Here is a 22021-nt window from a genome sequence, read left to right on the forward strand (position 1 = left end):
CCTTTCACATGGTTGCATTTTAAGCACATGAGAACTGAAATAAGTTAATCTAGAAAATGTGGTTTGCAGTTTTAATTTGCGGAGAAACAATTTTGTTGTACATCTGCAAGTGTTTTAATTTTGGAATCCTATTAAAAAAACAACTTTTATTTAGATCACAAGCTCCCAAGTGTAATAAGTAACAATTTACCAATTGATATGTGTTAAAAAATTACCAAAATAATTTATTTCACTACTATTTTTATTATCATTTATTTGTTAAGTGCTGTTAAATTCCGTAGTCTTTGATAAAACCAATAATGTATTGTATGAAATTGTCACATACAAGTAGAGATAAGATAGCACTAGAAACCCTGATAAATTGATAAAGAAACAAAATTAAGAACATTTTGCCTCTTTGAATCTACCTCTAACTACATAACATATTAATGCCAAACTGTTTTAATTCTACGTCACATAAGTGGTCTTAAATCAAACTATTTCCTTTCTTATCCAGTGCTCTAAAACTTTGCTCTATAACTTTCACCCAATTGAATTGAAACTTACTTATCCATTATCACTCGAAGAATGTCATCTGCCAAAGGAATCCTGAAAGCCTTAAAAATTGTTTTTGTTTCCTGTAAGGATAGCGAACCCTTCCTGCAAACAGATAACAACAATAAATTAATACATTTAAAGGGTCAGTCTAGTCGAAATTAAACTTTAATGATTCAGACAGGGCATGCAATTTTAAACAACTTTCCAATTTACTTTTATCATCAAATGTGCTTTGTTCTCTTGGTGGTATTTTTGGAAAGCTAAACCTAGCTAGGCTCAAACTGATTTCTAAACCATTTAAAACCGTTTCTTAGCTTAGAGCATTTTGAAAGTTTTTATAGTTATTTGTGGAGTTATTTAGGAGTCTGCACTGATAAACTGCATGTCTGTCAAATGCACTGAGATAAGGGGACAGTCTGCAGAGGCTTAGATACAAGGTAATCACAGAGTTAAAACATATATTAATATAACTGTGTTGGTTATACAAAACTGGGGAATTGGGTAATAAAGGGATTATCTATCTTTTTAAACAATTAAAATTCTGGTGTAGACTGTCCCTTTAACACATCTTTCCTATACATCATCAACAAGTACCTCCTGAAAATAATATATATTTAAAACAAATTAAAGCACGTGGATGAGTAGGCAACCTGCAACCGCGGTCATAAGACCTCTGCTTTTTAACCTGTCCACAATCTCAGAACAGAGGGCAGGGCTGCACAAGAAAGTTATTGTGCTATGTTAAATTCCAGCAACAGATGCTGCATTTGAGGCACTGAACTCAGGAAGACAAGTTCCCTGCCTGGGAACATTTTCTGTCTGCACTTTCAGAAATGGGGACCTCCATATAAAAAATATCACTGCTATTATTAAACCTTATATATTTTTATACCTTAAAGTGATGACTTTACTATTAATGCCTTTATTTTCAACACAACAGCTACTATTTATTGCGATCCGCCGACAGCCCCGAGACAAACAATTTTTTTTTTATGACGATAATAGAGTGGTCCTATTAAAACCATGGCATTTTGGCATTTTTGCATCGGGTAGAAAAAAAAAATAATTTAATTTGCGCATGTGTTAGTGACATCATGCAGCTTCTGATCGTTCCTTACTCGCATGCGTAGTTTAACTTTGAAGAAATCTGCCCACAGTTCATTGGACTATAGATATTCAGTGTAGTAAATATTTGGATGAAACTAAGTGCAAGAATATTAGCGTTGTCAGAATATACTTACACTAAGTTTCATCCAAATATTTACTACGCTGAATATCTATATTCCAATGAACTGCGGGCATGCGAGTAAAGAACGATCAGAAGCTGCATGACGTCACTAACGCATACGAAAATGCCAAAACGCCATGGATTTAATTGGACCACACAGTTATCGTCATAAAAAAATTGTTTTGGGGCTGTCGGCAGATCGCAATAAATAGTAGCTGTTGCGTTGAAAATAAAGGTATTAATAGTGAAAATTAAAAAATGTTATGACTTAAACTCATGTTTATTTTTATTTTAGGATCGTATGAAAAGTAGACATTGCTTTCAGTTTACCATCACTTTAATACCGAATACTCCCATGCACCCTAGCTATTTCACATGTTATAGTCATGCAAATTTCCTCTGATTTGATAATTGCATAATGACAATGAATCTGTTTAGCAGTGACAATGTGTATGAGCAAATAATCATAATTTTATTTGTAAAGCACTGACACATTTTATAGTGCCACATTTTTTAGGGACACTAAACTCATTTTTTTCTTTCATGATTCAGATAGAGCATGCAATATATATATTCTAATTTACTCCTATTATCAATTTTTCTTTATTCTCTTGCTATCTTTATTTGAAAAAGACGGCATCTAAGCTAAGGAGCCAGCCAATTTTGGTTCAGACCATGGACAGCGCTTGTTTATTGGTGCTGTCCAATCAGCAAGGACAACCCAGATTTTGAGCCAAAAATGGGCCGGCTTCTAAACTTACATTCTTGCTTTACAAATAAAGATAGCAATAGAATGAAGAAAAATTGATAATAGGAGTAAATTAGAAAGTTGCTTAAATTTGCATGCTCTATCTGAATCATAAAAGAAAAAAATGTGGGTTCAGTGTCCCTTTAACCACTTAATGACCACAGCACTTTTCCATTTTCTGTCAGTTTGGGACCAAGGCTATTTTTACATTTCTGCGATGTTTGTGTTTAGCTGTAACTTTCCTCTTACTCATTTACTGTAACCACACATATTATATACTATTTTTCTCGCCATTAAATGGTCTTTCTAAAGATACCATTATTTTCATCATATCTTATAATTTACTATAAAAAAAATTATAAAATATGAGGAAAAAATGGAAAAAAACCCACTTTTTCTAACTTTGACCCCCAAAATCTGTTACACATCTACAACCACCAAAAAACACCCATGCTAAATAGTTTCTAAATTTTGTCCTGAGTTTAGAAATGCCAAATGTTTACATGTTCTTTGCTTTTTTTGCAAGTTATAGGGCAATAAATACGAGTAGCACTTTGCTATTTCCAAACCACTTTTTTTCAAAATTAGAGCTAGTTACTTTGGAACACTGATATCTTTCAGGAATCCCTGAATATCCCTTGACATGAATATATTTTTTTTTTAGAAGACAACCCAAAGTATTGATCTAGGCCCATTTTGGTATATTTCATGCCACCATTTCACTGCCAAATGCGATCAAATAAAAAAAAATTGTTCACTTTTTCACAAAATTTTTTCACAAACTTTAGGTTTCTCACTGAAATTATTTACAAACAGCTTGTGCAATTATGACATAAATGGTTGTAAATGCTTCTCTGGGATCCCCTTTGTTCAAAAATAGCAGACATATATGGCTTTGGCGTTGCTTTTTGGTAATTAGAAGGCCGCTAAATACCACACGTGTATTATGCCCAGCAGTGAAGGGGTTAATTAGGGAGCTTGTAGGGTTAATTTTAGCTTTAGTGTAGTAGACAACCCCAAGTATTGATCTAGGCGGCCCATTCTTGGTATATTTCATGCCACCATTTCACTGTCAAATGCGATCAAATTTAAAAAACCATTACATTTTTCACAATTTTAGGTTTCTCACTGAAATTATTTACAAACAGCGTGTGCAATTATGGCACAAATGATTGTAAATGCTTCTCTGGCATCCCCTTTGTTCAGAAATAGCAGACATGTATGGCTTTGGCATTTCTTTTTGGTAATTAGAAGGCTGCTAAATGCCGCTGCGCACCACACGTGTATTATGCCCAGCAGTGAAGGGGTTAATTAGGAAGCTTGTAGGGAGCTTGAAGGGTTAATTTTAGCTTTAGTGTAGTAGACAACCCAAAGTATTGATCTAGGTCCATTTTGGTATATTTCATGCCACCATTTCACCGCCAAATGCGATCAAATAAAAAAAATTGTTCCCTTTTTCACAAACTTTTTCACAAACTTTAGGTTTCTCACTGAATTATTTACAAACAGCTTGTGCAATTATGGCACAAATGGTTGTAAATGCTTCTCTGGGATCTCCTTTGTTCAGAAATAGCAGACATATATGGCTTTGGCATTGTTTTTTGGTAATTAGAAGGCCACTAAATGCTGCTGCTCATCACACGTGTACTATGGCTAGAAGTGACGGGGTTAATTAGGTAGCTTGTAGGGAGCTTGCAGGGTTAATTTTAGCTTTAGTGTAGAGATCAGCCTCCCACCTGACACATCACACCCCCTGATCCCTCCCAAACAGCTCTCTTCCTTCCCCCACCCCACAATGATCCCCGCCATCTTAAGTACTGGCAGAAAGTCTGCCACTACTAAAATAAAAGGTATATATATATTTATTTATTTGTAAATGTAAGCATATTTACATATGCTGATGTGTAGGATTCCCCCCTTGGCCCCCAGCCACCCTGATCCCCCCCCCCAACAGCTCTCTAACCCTCCCCCTCTGCCTTATTGGGAGCCATCTTGGGTACTGGTAGCTGTCTGCCAGTACCCAGTTTAGAATAAAATACATTTTTTTTCTGTAGTGTAGCTTCCCCCCCAAAGACCAACCCCCCACCCTCTCCCAGATCCCTTAGATCAATTTTTTATTCATTACCTGCCCCCTTTCTCCAACTTATTGACCAACATTTTTCTATAGTGTAGCGGTTCCCACCCGCTCCCTCCCCGTGCACACGCCCACCACCCCGTGCACGTGTGCACGCCCGTGTATGCCACCAGTGACCACGCCCTGATCCCGCCCCTCTTATTGGTAGTAACCATCAATGGCCGCCCACCCGCCTCACAGACCAGCTCCCACCCACCAACGATACCAGCCATCAATGTCCGGTGCAGAGAGGGCCACAGAGTGGCTCTCTGCACTGGAGGGGTAAGAAAGGTTATTGCAGGATGCCTCGATATCGAGGCATCACTGCAATAACTGGAAAGCAGCTGGAAACGATCAGGATCACTTCCACTGCTTTCCAAAACCAATGGCGTACGCGGTACATCCTCAGGCATTAACTGTATTTTTTTTTAAGGACATACGGCGTACAGAGTCCGTCATTAAGGGGTTAAAAATTCCCAGTACCAGACAATTAAAGAAAGTGATACAATACAGACAAGGGACACAATTAAACTTTTATGACTCAGAGCATACTATTTCCCATTTACCTCTATTATTAAGTTTACCTCTCTCTTTGTAAAAAGGATCATCAGACCCATGAGAAATGGCCTTTTTGTCTCGTCAGTCTCACAATCTGTGCGTTTGGTAATATATTATTAAAAAGTGGTCTAGCCCTTGTCCTGAAGAGTGGTGATATGCCTTCCATATGAAACAATAGGGATCGATGTCTGAGCAAAAATTCACCCACATTGTCAATGAACTTGGATCTTGGCAGTGGGGGGGGGGCATGTATTCAAAGTATGTTTACATAACATATAATGCATGTTCACTAAAACTAAAAACAGTATCTGTGTAGTAACAGTTCTAATAAGACAAAATGAAACTAAGTTTCACTGTACATTCAGTAGATTTCTTAAAAATTAAAATCAGGCCACTGAAAGGCTTGCAAGACTGGTTTGGGTGAAAAGGTGCACCTGAGATGGAGGATAGTCTTTTAAAATAAGAAACTCCTGGCAACGTTTCGCACATGAAACTCCAATGGAACAACTATATATTCGCTATATAAGCCATCAATATTGTTATTAAAGAACAAAAAAATAAAAACCTTAATAGTGGGTATATATTATACATGTGTACGCAGTTTATTGGGCATATTTTATACATATGTATGCAGTTTATTGGGTATATATTATACATGTGTACGCAGTTTATTGGGTATATATTATACATGTGTATGCAGTTTATTGGGTATATACATGTGTATGCAGTTTATTGGGTATATATTATACATGTGTATGCAGTTTATTGGGTATATACATGTGTATGCAGTTTATTGGGCATATATTATACATGTGTATGCAGTTTATTGGGTATATATTATACATGTGTATGCAGTTTATTGGGTATATATTATACATGTGTACGCAGTTTATTGGGTATATACATGTGTATGCAGTTTATTGGGTATATATTATACATGTGTATGCAGTTTATTGGGTATATATTATACATGTGTACGCAGTTTATTGGGTATATATTATACATGTGTATGCAGTTTATTGGGTATATATTATACATGTGTACGCAGTTTATTGGGTATATATTATACATGTGTACGCAGTTTATTGGGTATATATTATACATGTGTACGCAGTTTATTGGGTATATATTATACATGTGTACGCAGTTTATTGGGTATATATTATACATGTGTATGCAGTTTATTGGGTATATATTATACATGTGTACGCAGTTTATTGGGTATATATTATACATGTGTACGCAGTTTATTGGGTATATATTATACATGTGTACGCAGTTTATTGGGTATATATTATACATGTGTATGCAGTTTATTGGGTATATATTATACATGTGTATGCAGTTTATTGGGTATATATTATACATATGTACGCAGTTTATTGGGCATATTTTATACATATGTATGCAGTTTATTGGGTATATATTATACATGTGTACGCAGTTTATTGGGTATATATTATACATGTGTACGCAGTTTATTGGTTATATATTATACATGTGTATGCAGTTTATTGGGTACATATTTTACATGTGCACGCAGTTTATTGGGCATATATTATACATGGGCACGCAGTTTATTGGGCATATATTATACATATGTATGCAGTTTATTGGGTATATATTATACATGTGTACGCAGTTTATTGGTTATATATTATACATGTGTATGCAGTTTATTGGGTACATATTTTACATGTGCACGCAGTTTATTGGGTACATATTATACATGTGCACGCAGTTTATTGGGCATATATTATACATGTGCACGCAGTTTATTGGGCATATATTATACATGTGTATGCAGTTTATTGGGCATATATTATACATGTGCACACAGTTTATTGGGCATATATTATACATGTGTATGCAGTTTATTGGGTATATATTATACATGTGTATGCAGTTTATTGGGTATATATTATACGTGTATGCAGTTTATTGGGTATATATTATACATGTGTATGCAGTTTATTGGGCATATATTATACATGTGCACACAGTTTATTGGGCATATATTATACATGTGTATACAGTTTATTGGGCATATATTATACATGTGTATGCAGTTTATTGGGCATATATTATACATGTGTATGCAGTTTATTGGGTATATATTATACATGTGTACGCAGTTTATTGGGTATATATTATACAAAGAGAAAGAGAGAGGCGCCTCATGGGACAGTATCGAAACAACCAAATCAGGTATACAAAGGGACAGCCCGTAATGGGGTATACTCACAAGGAGAGCGGCATATAAGGATGCCTAGTAGAGCGGGACGGGACTACAAGTCGCCCGACAGACGTGCACAACAGTGCGTGGAGACGTCGGGTCACGGGGTCGGTTCAGCCAATCAGCGGCCAAGGAGAACCAGCATCGAACGTCACAGCTGTTCAAGGAGTAACCTATGCAAGGCTTGACGTATGATCGGCAGGTCATCAAACCAATCAGGATAATGAATCAGGATAATGAAGAGCAAGGAGTGATATGGATAAAAAAACTCGTATTTATTGAGTTAGTTAAAAACAATTAGCATACAGCAACGCGTTTCTCGACCTACGGGTCGTTTCATCAGGCTGATACTGCCTATCTCACAACTTGCTCTACTTATAGTATTTAATATCCTATCAAATGCTGACCTCACTCACACACCCCTGTAGGGGGCCAATCAGATCGCCAAACACGGAATTGGTTGGTGGCCATTCACATTCGTCCTATGGGTGGGGTGTGTGTGTGACGTAAGCCACATCGGCTTTCAGATAAATTTGAAATTAAAAGTGGAAACAATTCATCTTAACATAATATTAACATATATATATATATAACAACTCTGATAAAAATAATAAAATATATACACAATTAATCACAATATTAAACAACTTCTTTGATCCTTGGTGTAACGACTTTGAGTAATAATGACACACTTCATGTATATATATATAGTAGCGTCAATGCAACCAAATAATAAAGAGTTGCGTGATTTCGAATAAACGTTACTATACAAAATGTGTCTTTTCTGGCAAACATGTGTCCTAGTCTCACAGATAAAACAGACCATTAAAGCCTAGCATGCATAACATATAAATTATAAAAAACAAATATATTATATATATAGAAATTATAAACAAAGGGACCCAGACATGACATAGGACTCCCCCCAAACTCTAACTAATTGATAAGCTATAGGACAGCGTTAGAAAGGATACTAATCTCTACCTTTTTTATATTATATTATGTATTATGTTATGACCATAGCTTATCAATAACGTTTATTCGAAATCACGCAACTCTTTATTATTTGGTTGCATTGACGCTACTATATATATATACATGAAGTGTGTCATTATTACTCAAAGTCGTTACACCAAGGATCAAAGAAGTTGTTTAATATTGTGATTAATTGTGTATATATTTTATTATTTTTATCAGAGTTGTTATATATATATATATGTTAATATTATGTTAAGATGAATTGTTTCCACTTTTAATTTCAAATTTATCTGAAAGCCGATGTGGCTTACGTCACACACACACCCCACCCATAGGACGAATGTGAATGGCCACCAACCAATTCCGTGTTTGGCGATCTGATTGGCCCCCTACAGGGGTGTGTGAGTGAGGTCAGCATTTGATAGGATATTAAATACTATAAGTAGAGCAAGTTGTGAGATAGGCAGTATCAGCCTGATGAAACGACCCGTAGGTCGAGAAACGCGTTGCTGTATGCTAATTGTTTTTAACTAACTCAATAAATACGAGTTTTTTTATCCATATCACTCCTTGCTCTTCATTATCCTGATTCATTATCCTGATTGGTTTGATGACCTGCCGATCATACGTCAAGCCTTGCATAGGTTACTCCTTGAACAGCTGTGACGTTCGATGCTGGTTCTCCTTGGCCGCTGATTGGCTGAACCGACCCCGTGACCCGACGTCTCCACGCACTGTTGTGCACGTTTGTCGGGCGACTTGTAGTCCCGTCCCGCTCTACTAGGCATCCTTATATGCCGCTCTCCTTGTGAGTATACCCCATTACGGGCTGTCCCTTTGTATACCTGATTTGGTTGTTTCGATACTGTCCCATGAGGCGCCTCTCTCTTTCTCTTTGATTTACAGGTACCCACCCTCATTTTACAAGAGTGCTGCCCGCTTCTTCGGAATACCCTGGGATCATCCTCATACTGAACATCCTTTTGAACTTTGCGCACCTCCCATAGAGACTTGGTTTACTCTATTTCTCACTATATATTATACATGTGTATGCAGTTTATTGGGTATATACATGTGTATGCAGTTTATTGGGTATATATTATACATGTGTATGCAGTTTATTGGGTATATATTATACATGTGTATGCAGTTTATTGGGTATATATTATACATGTGTATGCAGTTTATTGGGTATATATTATACATGTGTATGCAGTTTATTGGGCATATATTATACATGTGCACACAGTTTATTGGGCATATATTATACATGTGTATACAGTTTATTGGGCATATATTATACATGTGTATGCAGTTTATTGGGCATATATTATACATGTGTATGCAGTTTATTGGGTATATATTATACATATGTATGCAGTTTACGGGGCAGATATTATACATGTGTATGCAGTTTATTGGGTATATATTATACATGTGTATGCAGTTTATTGGGTATATACATGTGTATGCAGTTTATTGGGTATATATTATACATGTGTATGCAGTTTATTGGGTATATACATGTGTATGCAGTTTATTGGGTATATATTATACATGTGTATGCAGTTTATTGGGTATATATTATACATGTGTATGCAGTTTATTGGGTATATATTATACATGTGTATGCAGTTTATTGGGTATATATTATACATGTGTATACAGTTTATTGGGTATATATTATACATGTGTATGCAGTTTATTGGGTATATACATGTGTATGCAGTTTATTGGGTATATATTATACATGTGTATGCAGTTTATTGGGTATATACATGTGTATGCAGTTTATTGGGTATATACATGTGTATGCAGTTTATTGGGTATATACATGTGTATGCAGTTTATTGGGTATATACATGTGTATGCAGTTTATTGGGTATATACATGTGTATACAGTTTATTGGGTATATATTATACATGTGTATGCAGTTTATTGGGTATATATTATACATGTGTATGCAGTTTATTGGGTATATATTATACATGTGTATGCAGTTTATTGGGTATATATTATACATGTGTATGCAGTTTATTGGGTATATACATGTGTATGCAGTTTATTGGGTATATACATGTGTATGCAGTTTATTATATTTAGGTAGCATACTTTAAATACTATGATATGTATTTAAAGTCTTTTTTACTTATATAAACCTGTTTTTAACTTTTGGCATATTCTTTTCTTTTAAGGAAGAAGATTTTGTGTACGAGATTGTAATATTCCATAGAAGACAGGAGCTGCGGCTTTTTCATTTCACAAAAGATTTTTTTTTCCAGTTTTGCAATGTAAAATTAGTTTTTTTGGAATTGACAGCTTTTTAAAATTCCAATTTGTTAGTCGCTATAAGTTAACTCTGTACTGTATTTGTTTTACTTCTAATATTGTGGCTACACCAAACAAACATGTTATTAATACAGATATCTAATGATGAACGAAGCAGTGGGTGTTACTTCCATTTCTACAGCAACTAGACGTGCAATTTGTTAGCCGTTAGTTAAACCAATGCCAAAAAATAATTGTGGTCTGCAGCATTTGGCTGTTTCCGGCGCTGGATTTATTAGGAGGAAAGTGCAATACACACACATAACAGATTTGGTATTATATGGCAATTAAAAAAAATTAGGGTGCTTATGGTACAATTTTTGGAAAAAGTAAACTTTTAAAAAGATTAAACAGAGAGATTGTGAAATTATGCGCTTTTTTTGCAGCCCATGATGACTAGGGGGCCAATTTATTAAGTGCCAGGCGGACATGCACAAGCATTTCTAGTGAAATGCTGCCCCCTGCACATTTACAGCCAATTAGCCGCTAGCAGGGGGTGTCAATCATCCCGATCGGACAAGTTAAGGTGGCAGACAAGTTAAGGTATAAAGGTAAACTACGGGGGTAGATTGCAGCATCCACTGCTTGGTAAATCTACCCCTAGATATCTGAGCTACATTTTTTTTTTCTTGTGATTTCAAAAATAATGTCACATTACACCTTGTGAAATATAATAGTAGTTACACATCTTAAATATATAGCAGTTCCTAAAATGCAGTCATCATTAATATATTTAAACTTTACCTTTCACGATCATTGTATACACAGGCATCCATAAGTTTGCTGAAATCTTCAAATGTTTTTTTCTTTAGTTGTTCTTGGGCTACAGAAAGGAGCACACTAATGTCAACCTCTGGATTTTCTCTTATACTGTAGTGGCGTCCAACAGTCATGATTTCATGCTCAGTAAGTTTTCCATCTGAAATTTGTACCAGTAAATTTCTAAGAATAAAAGAAAACATATGACTTACGACACAAGTGAGCTAAACCTCATACCAGATTACATTATCATTATTATTATCATTGTCATTTCTTTGTAAAATTCTATTTTTTACACAATTATACTGATTCTTGGAAATAAAATATAGATACATAAATTAAACTAAAAAATGTAATTAATTAAAGAGGACTCTGCTCTGAAGAGTTAAAAGGATACTAAACCCACAATTTTTCTTTAATGATTCAGATAGAGCATGCAATTTTAAACATTTTTCTAATTTACTCCTATTATAAAATTGTCTACGTTCTCTTGCTATCTTTATTTGAAAAGCAGAAATGTAAAGCTGCTTTTTATAAATCTGGGTTTGCCAAATGCAAGGAGCTAGGGAGACACAGCCGTAGAATTTTTGGATTATTCTACTTATATTTCTATAGAAACATCATTGTCTTGTTCCTAAAAAAAGTATTTTCATAATTCTTAATGGCTCCTAAATTTGAAAAACATAAATAAATAAAAATGTTTGGTTAACCCCTGATCTAAGAAATATATCAAATAAATATTTTATGAATGGTACAAAAAATTATTAAAGGGACATAATACTCATATGATAAATCACTTGAAACGAATGCAATATAACTGTAAAAAGCTGACAGGAAAATATGACCTGGGCATCTCTATGTAAAAAAGGAAGATATTTTACCTCACAATTTCCTCAGCTCACCAGAGTAAGTTCTGTGTAAAAAGTTATACTTCAGCTGCTGTCCAGCTGCAGGTAAAAAAAAATTAAAAATGAAGAAATAAACAGCAGCCAATCAGCATCAACAGTGCTGAGGTCATGAACTCTTTTACTGTGATCTCATGAGATTTCACTTAACTCTCATGAGATTTCATAGTAAACTTCCTTAAACTGAATAGGGAAATAAGATGAGTGTGCACGAAGCTCACTCCCTTAGCTGTCCTGGGACAGACATACTGATTTGCTGCTTAGAAGTCCTTTACAATGGGATGTGGCTACTGAGGAACTTTTGAGGTAAAATATCATTCTTTTTTACATAGAGATGTCCAGGTGATATTTTCTAGTCAGCTTTTTACATCTATGCTGCATCACTTTCAAGTGTTTCAACATTTGGATATCATGGCCCTTTAAATAAAACATGAAAGTCTCTATAAAAATATACAAAAATAAATAGAAATAAAATATATACATGATTGGAACTTATTTAAAGGGGTTTGTCAGTTTGAATACAATATGTTTGTGCTTATTTTGTTCTGTAAACCCAAATATTTGAGTATTACAATGTTTTAAGGGCTATTGGTAGTTTATTATAGATTAGGGTTCTTTTATTTTGGGGTGTTTTTTTTTTTAAATGGGGTATTAGAATAGGAATAATTTTTATTATGTTGTATAATTCATTTGTTATTTTGTGTAATGTTTTTTTTATTTTTTTTAGAATAGCCATTTTTTTTAAATGCCAATACAAATGCCATTTTCAGGGCAATGGGTAGATTAGGTTTAACTTTATTTTTATTTTGTGGGTTTGAGGAGTAGGGGTTTGTATACTGTTAGGGGGTGTTTGTTTTTCTTTTTTAGAAAAAGAGCTGATTTCTTTAGGGCAATGCCCTACAAAGGCCCTTTTAAGGGCCCTTGGTAGTTTTTTTATAGATTAGGTTTTTTTTTTTTTTTTAAACAGGGTATTATATTAGGAATAATTTTTATTGTTTTGGATAATTTTGTTTGCTATTTTTTGTAATGGTAGTTTTTTTATTTTTTTTGTAATTTTATTGTTTTTTATTTTTTGTAATGGTAAGTTTTGTTTATTTTTGTAATGTTAGTTGAAATTGTTTTTTCTATTGTTAGGTTTTAGTGTAAGGCAGCTTAGGTTTTACTTTTATTTCACAGGTAAGTTTGTATTTATTTTAACTAGGTAGTTAGTAAATAGTTAATAACTATTTACTAACTAGTCTACCTAGTTAAAATAAATATAAACCTATTTGTGAAATAAAAACCTAAGCTAGCTACAATATAACTATCAGTTATATTGTAGCTAGCTTAGGTTTCATTTTTATTTCACAGGTAAGTTTATATTTAGTTTTAAATAGGTATTATTTAGTTAATAATTGTAACTTTAATTTAGGTCTATTTTAATTATGTTAAAGTTAGGGGGTGTTAGGTTTAGGGTTATGGTTAGGTTTAGAAGTTAATATAGTTTAATTTAGGTTGTTGCAATGTGGGGGACGGCGGTTTAGGTATTAATAGGTTTATTTAGTGGCAGTGAGGTGGGAGGCCAGAGGTTTAGGGGTTAATAACTTTATTTAGTGGCGGCGATGTCGGGGAGCAGCGGAATAGGGGTTAATAAATTTATTTTGGTGGTGGCAATATCGGGAGCGGCAGATTAGGAGTTAATAACATTATGTAGGTGTTGGCGATGTCGGGAGCAGCAGATTAGGGGTGTTTAGACTAGGGGTTTATGTTAGAGTTTAAACGTAACTTTTTTCCCCCATAGACATCAATGGGGCTGCGTTACGGAGCTTTTCATTCTGCGATCGCAGGTGTTAGGTTTTTTCTAACACTCTCTCCACATTGATGTCTAAGGGGAAAGCGTGCACGAGCATGTCAAAGCAGCGCTTGTATTTTGTGCAGTATGGAGCTTAACGCAACCATATCGCACGCACAAGGCGGCTTTTCAAAAACTCGTAATGGCAGCACTATCGGGGGTGAAATAACACAACTTTTGTTGCGTTCGTTTCACACCCTCTATAGCGCAAAACTTGTAATCTAGGCATGTTTCTTCTTTATGGCCCTGTCTAAATCACCTCTAATAGTTCTTGTGATTTTAACATTTATTTCTAAAGCTTAGTATATTTAGTAGGAATTTAAAGAATACTGGAACATATGTAAAAATAAGACATGTCAAGACAGAGTGAAATTTTATCATTCCTAGTCACAATTTGTAACACAAATAAAATGAATTATAAGAAAGAGATGTAAATTGCCATACAAATATTTTTAAAAATACAATATTTGAATTAGCACAAATTTGGACTACATTCAGTTTGCCTAATACATTTAATTTTTAACATATCTGTTAAATACATTTCCTCTATCTATATCATGTATAAAATTGTAACACACATCACCCATGTACATAAATAAAGAATATATTGGAAATGTTAAAATGATTGAAATCTTCAATATTAATCAAATAAAATGCATTTAGAATTGCCTCTTTAAATGACAATACATAAAATAAATGTAACTACTCCTTAAAAGATGACTTTTTTAACCAAGGCAATAAGTCTTTTTTATAGCACTTTAGGTTGAAGGGTGGAATATACACCCTTTTAAAAGAAGTTCTATTTAATTACTTTTTTGTTTATCTATATACACTTAACGACTCCCAGAGGTCAGTTTCCTTAGTTCCTTAATTGCTTTCCACTTTAGTAACCAAAAAATGTTAAAGGATACACACACACAACTTTTTAAATCTTGACAAGGTGTCCTTGACAAAATGTAATTTTCAAAAACTAAACAACGTTTATTATTTAGTAACAAAAAAATGAAATAAAATAAGAGTAAACTAAAATTAGTTATCATTTTAATTACAATTAGCAATAATAATTCAACTTAAAGGGATACTAAACTCAATTTTTTTTCTTTCATGATTCAGGTAGAGCAGGCAATTTTAAGCAGCTTTCTAATTTACTCCTATTATCAATTTTTCATCGTTCTCTTGCTATCTTGATTTGATAAAGCAGGAATGTAAGCATAAGAGCCAGCCCACTTTTAGTTCAGCACCTGGGTAGCGCTTGCTGATTGGTGGCTAAATGTAGCAAACCAACCAGCAAGTGCTACCCAGGTCTGAACCAAAAATAGGCCGGCTCCTAACCTTACATTACTTCTTTTTCAAATAAAGATAACAAGAGAACAAAGAAAAAATTATAGTAGGAGTATAAAATTACAGGATCTATCTGAATCATGAAAGAAAAAAATTGGGTTTAGTATCCCTTTAAGAAAAAAATCTCTAGCTTCACAGTGATAGTTCAGTTATTTGCCCACAAGATTTGCACTTGCTTAAAAATTAGAAGAGCAGTTGCAGGCAAAGCCTGTTATATGCACATTTCTATTGGAAGTTAGTCTATTACCATAGACCCCAAGGGAATAATGGAACAATGAAAAATATGTTTCAAAAAAGTCCTCTCTGCCATACTACATGATGGCCTAGCACAAAATCTGGTATTACAAATCCATGGTAAAACAGAATTATCAGATATTTGTCTGTGTATATATATATATACAGTATACAGTATACAGTATATATATATATATATATATGATGTTAGGGCACCTGAGGCTTTTGCTTCAGTGAAAAAATGTAACTTTTAGCTTGTAATAGGAGCACTATTGATTTAACTTGAGCAGTGTTAGCATTCAATAGCACTGATAATTTTGTACTCCACTTGTAATCTAGGCCACTATGTTTAACTAAAATCTACTTTATAAAAATAGGACACTCATAGAAGTACATCAAGTTTCAATAGAGGAAGGAAAAAAGGTTTCCAAAAAAACAAGTTTTAATTATAAACAATGATAAATAATGATGTAAGGATTCTATCACCCTTTGTTAACCTAACAAGACAGATTGACACAGCCCCCAAATCAGGTTGTGTCATAATACTAAAGGGCAGTGATTCCTCTTCAAATAAACTGACTGCTTGCCAAAATAAATGCACTAGGGTTCATTCATTATTTTAACAAAACAGTTGCTTTTTTTTTATTATTCAAATTTCAAGTAATTGAAACTGATAGCTTCGGGTAACATATACCAAAATATAAAACATTACATTAAATGTAATTCATGTGTTTATCTTGACACTGTATGGCTTTTGAAAATGTAAATGTTATTTTAATGTGTATGAACATAAATGAAGAAATACTCTCTAATACTTAAATTACTTTATAAACCATTTCTTTTGCCCCAAACTGCTGTTTGTTTGCTTACTATGTACGTATAGCTCTACAATGAGACTTTCACTAAGTGAGACTTTACTACAACTGAACCTCACTAAAATAGTAAATGAATAATAAAACTGAAAGACAATCTCCCTATATATTCTCCTCAGTCAATCCCCTTAAATTACAAACATTTCAAACCCTCATCCTCTGTGACAAAGAGGATACAAAATCTTGTGTCTGGATACTTAATTTGAAATATCCACACTTAATTTGAATCTTATTTATGTGATGCTTCATTCAGCATTTCCTTCTCTCCTACACCGCCAATTTTTATGGTACTTCAAATTTAGTCATAGGCTTTTGCTATACTGCACAAGTTCAGATTATTCTTAAAGAATCCTTAACAGAATCACTAGTTACACCGCAGGGTTGTGTGACTAGCACTGCTAATTGGATAAGTGGATCAATGGCAGTTTCTGTTCAGGACTAGCAGTTCTCTGCAGGTCTCAAACACTACTTCTACTATGTGTTTAACTTCAACCCCTTTGCAGGAGTTAAACACAAAGAGGTGCAGAGCCACTAGTCTTAAAAGTAAATGTCCTAACAAATTAGAGCAACTAATGTTTCAACTATAATGGACCTTTAAAGACTTGACTTTATCAAGACTACAGGCATTGGCTTTGAATTAGTCAAATACATTCATGAAACTAATAACTAATAACTCCCATAAATGTGGAAATCTTAAAGTCCATGAGTGGTGAGTTGCGTGATCTTTAGACAAGGTAACAACTATATGATATTATAGTCAGTTTTGAACCTAACCTGGGCTCATTGGCCTTACCAAATATCAGATTTGGTAAGAGAGAAGGACTTACTCTGATTCTGATTTCCTCCACTTAAAGATTATGCCCTCTTCTTGCAGCTATGATCTGTCCATTTACAATGTAAACTCGCATCTGTAACCAACCCTCATAGCTTGGATTTCTGCCCTCACACTCCTAGTCCCTCATACAATATAATTTCCCAGGATTTACCACTTAATGAGAAATGACACTCAACATTTTCTCTGTTTTTAATAAATAGACCAACTTTTGTCTGTGTGCATTGTCTCTATAATTCAGTGAGAATTAGACTATCAGGACACAACATGCACTTCCTGTTAGTGTCACTTTAAATTTGAGCAGTAATTGATAAAGTGGTATTTTATGTTGCAACATGCCCACTTGATTTCATCCCACTTATCTTCTTAAAGTGATCTCATCCATGCTTTTTCCTGCACTAATTTATATCCTTAAACTGTTTCCATACAGTCTGGTACCATTCTCTTTTTCCTTACAACGTGATTTATTTACAGCAATTCTAAAGAAGGCATCACTTAACCAACCTTTCCTCCCAACTTTTCCCCCAGCTTCTTTCCTTCCTTTTGCCTTCATGATACCTGAAAGTATAGTCTATGGGGCCGATTTATCACGTCCCGAATGGGGCTGTATACCCCTGTTACCACACAAGCCTTCAAGCTCGCCAGAAACAGGAGTTAAGAAGCAGCGGTCTTCAGACCGCTGCTCCTTAACTCGTCCTCTGCCTCTGAGGCTGTGGACATCAATCCACACGATTTCATACAATCGGGTTGATTGACACCCCCTGCTAGCAGCTGATTGGCCGTGAATCTGCAGGGGGCGGCATTGCACAAGCAGTTCACCAGAACTGCTTGTGCAATGATAAATGCTGACAGCGTATGCTGTCGGCATTTACCGATGTCTGGCGGACATGAGCGCTACAGCAGATCATGTCCGCCAGACATTTGATAAATCGTCCCCTATGACTGCACAGTTATATGGTTTTCTTGACTCTAATTTCCAATTCAACTGTCTCCAGTCAGGCTTCTATCCTCCAGGGGTCAGCAACCTTGGCTCTCCAGATGTTTTGGAACTACATTTCCCATGATGCTAAGACATTCTTTAGGTTGTCTGAGCATCATGGGAAATGTAGTTCCAAAACATCAGGAGAGCCAAGGTTGCTGACCCCTGCTCTATCCTATGAAGGGACTGCCATTCCTATGGCACCCAATCACTTGCAGATTAGCCTACTAGACAGATCTGTTAACCTTTCCTGCCAGGCATCTCAGTTGCCTTTTGATACTGTTGATTCGCCTTTGCTTGCAGACACTCTCATGCTTTTTGTTTCATAAAACTATTGTTCCTACAGTGTCTTTGTCTTCTCCATTATCAACCAGTGTCCCCCAAGGTTTTGTTCTTGGTTCCCTTGTTCAGAGGAGATTTGCCTGGTATTTTGAGGCTGGACTGATCTTGTTAGGTGGGATCAGACTGATGTACTTCAGGAGAGTTTTCCTCTGTGAATAGGACAATTGGGCTAAAAGAAGCTGCTCCCAGGTGGTAACCGAGCCATAGAATAAGTCACAGAGTTGTTGTTCATTCCTGGCAGACTGCTCCTCTTTCTGTTTGTATTTGTATTATGACCCTGGGGAAAGTCTCCCTAAGGATGATGGGGAAACCAGACGTAGACTCCTTGCCCAATGTGCTTAGAGGGATATGGCTGCACCTCACTGACGAGGCCAAAAGGAGGCTGAAACAATTATCTGGGGTTGTCATTTCCCTTGTTTAGAGGAGAATTGCCTGGTATTTGGGGGCTAGACTGACCTTGGGTTTTTTGCTCGTATTACAAGTTGAAAGTAAACACGATCGTTAGAGTGCAATTGTTAACACGCGCCGGGTTAGCACGTCTTTTTTTATTACTGGATTTTTAACTTATCATTAGGTGATGTTATATGAAGAGCAAAATAAACAAATTTATTCGAGACATTTTAAAAGTGTAACTTTTTCTTTCTCTGCAGCTAATTTGTAATGCAATATATAATAAAACTTTAAGAATTGATTTATTCTCCAGTTAATCAAAATATGTCAAATGAGCTGGCGCTTTAGTTTAACAACCTAATTTAAAATTTCATTTCAAAATGACCCGCAAAAAATGTCACTAAAAAAAAATCCAGAATCTTAGCTAATATTTATATATAATTAGGGATATTTGCCTGCCTTATGAAAACATATTTACCCCTTTTACTGAACCAACCGTCCCAAACGCAAACTCATTCTATAAGGTTTTTGCAATGTTTACTGTTATTTAATTTAAATTGGCTGCATAAAAATACACCCAGATGGCTAAGAAACATAAAATTATGACTTAGCCAAAACATATTACACAACACTACAGAATTCTGATTTACTGTTCCTTATTTTTCACTTTAATAGTGTGTTCAAATATAAATCATGTCTTTTATAAGCACAGGATAGGAACATAGCACCCTCTTCAACATAAATATTCCGGCTACTTTTCAAGAACACTATATCCTTAACAGATGTAACACATATATGAAAATTATCCTTATATTGCCTACAGTTCTTTGATTTTGCATTTAAACTAAGAAAAAAAAATGTTGCATCCCTATAAATATTATTAAATACCATTCAATGAGTTGAAAAACGACAAATAGAGCCAATAAGTTTCTTAAATGATCATGATAAAATTTAAAGAAAAAAAAAAAAGTTTCTCAAGCTCATTAGACAAGGGATCTAATGACTAATTCAGATTCACACACGCATGGGACTAGATTACAAGTGGAGCTAAATTTTCCCGTTTACGGGATCATGATAATTAACCAGCCATTACAATATTTCTGGTTAATTTTCTAAAAGTGCACCCAAATGCCCTCAAAATAGAGGGCAATATATTTTTTTCTTTTAATGTACTTTTTTTTAATAAAATAACTTTTTGGGGGTTTTAAAGTTGGTGGGAGTGGGGTGTTTTAAAATAAACGGCACTGAAAAGTGCCTTTACATTGCACTCTATGGAAACTGTGTGTTCTCAAAGACCACAATGTAAATACTGTATATATGTATATGATTATATACATATATATTTAAAAATTCTGCCCATCGCTGTGCTACTTAACCCCCTTCGCTGCACGAGGTCCTGATACCGTCTCTGACAGCGTCAGAATGAGGCTCCCATAGGAGCCTATGGAAGTGCACTCTCATGAGCGCAATGCTTTCTAGCAATGCAATTTACTTGTAATACCAGTGCACATTATCGTGCGCTGGCATTACAAAGTGAAGCGCTAATATCACTTGCATGCTTGTAATCTAGCCCATAGTATATCCGCAGTTAAAGTGAAGGTAAAGTCAGTCGATTCACTGAACGCCACAGTAATCAACATTGAAAAATAGATTAACTTAAATTCATCATTTTATATGAAATACTTGCTTTTGTCTAAAAAGTACCTTTTAATCTCCTCGATCACAGTAAAGTTCATACGCTCGCCATCTTTGCTATTTGAGTGACAGATTCGGATCCATAATTTTGACCAATCATTGATTCCCCCCCCCCCCCCGGGGGACAAACCCTGTTTTAAAAACATCACACTCTCCTAATGCGCATGCGTTAAAGCCGTCATTTTCTATTGTGTCATGAACGCGTTTACGTTCATGACACAATAGTATTCAATCAATGTATTCATTCATTGAATACTATGTAGTACACACACATACTGCTCATGCGCTGTTGCAGAACTTGATGGGAGCGTGCTTCAAGGATACGTATAGAGCGGGTGGGACTGCTCTTTACATCACACTGAGGAGAAGTAGGAAGTAACGGCCGGGATGAGTTGGGCAAGCAAACGGCATCAAGTTTGTAATATAAATATATACAAAATCATTTTTTTATTTTTATAAGTGGCGGTTTATCTAATAGACAAAAAACAAATTATTTGGAGGCATCAAAACAGTGAAAATTGACATTCACTTTAAAGGGATATGAAACCCATAATTTTCTTACATGATTCAGATAAAGAATACCATTTTAAACAATGTTTCAATTTGCTTCTATTATCTAATTTGCTTAATTCTCTTGGTATTCTTTGTTGAAGAAACAGCAATGCAAATGGGGGAGCCAATAACATGAAGCATATATGTGAAATGTGAAGCCACCAATCAGCAGCTCCTGAGCCTTTCTAGGTATGCTTTTCAACAAGGGATACCAAGAAAATGAAAAACATTAGGTAAATTTGAAATTTGCTTACAGTTGTATGCTCTATCTTTATAGTGAAAGAAAAAATGTGGGTTTCATGTACCTTTAAAAGCATTAAATTTAAAAGATATACATCCAAAATACATGCTTTAATATAATTTAACATTGTCACTTTGTTAGCAAAGCAAAGTCCAGAAGAAATTATTCACTTGAATATCAAGTTGAGTCCAGTAATAAATTACTTTGATTGAGGCTAGCAAATTAACGTCTAGATTACAAGTTTTGCGGTATGGGTGAAAAAGCATTGTTATGGCTCTTTTTCACTACTGCTGGTATTACGAGTTTTGCAGGTTTAGCTGC

General features: G+C 34.9%; 1 protein-coding gene across 1 annotated transcript in view; it reads right to left on the reverse strand.

Annotated features, from left to right (window-relative positions):
• The window catches only part of EFHC2 (EF-hand domain containing 2), a 206272-nt gene that overhangs the window by 19565 nt on the left and 164686 nt on the right, over nt 1-22021 (reverse strand). Inside the window, exons 12-13 of the mRNA XM_053704631.1 lie at nt 11472-11669; nt 547-639 (exon numbers count right to left, since the gene is read on the reverse strand). Of these exons, the coding sequence (XP_053560606.1) occupies nt 547-639; nt 11472-11669 (291 nt within the window). The remainder of the gene's footprint in view (nt 1-546; nt 640-11471; nt 11670-22021) is intronic.

Source organism: Bombina bombina, chromosome 3 (genome assembly GCF_027579735.1).
Source record: "Bombina bombina isolate aBomBom1 chromosome 3, aBomBom1.pri, whole genome shotgun sequence".
NCBI classification, from domain to species: domain Eukaryota; kingdom Metazoa; phylum Chordata; class Amphibia; order Anura; family Bombinatoridae; genus Bombina; species Bombina bombina.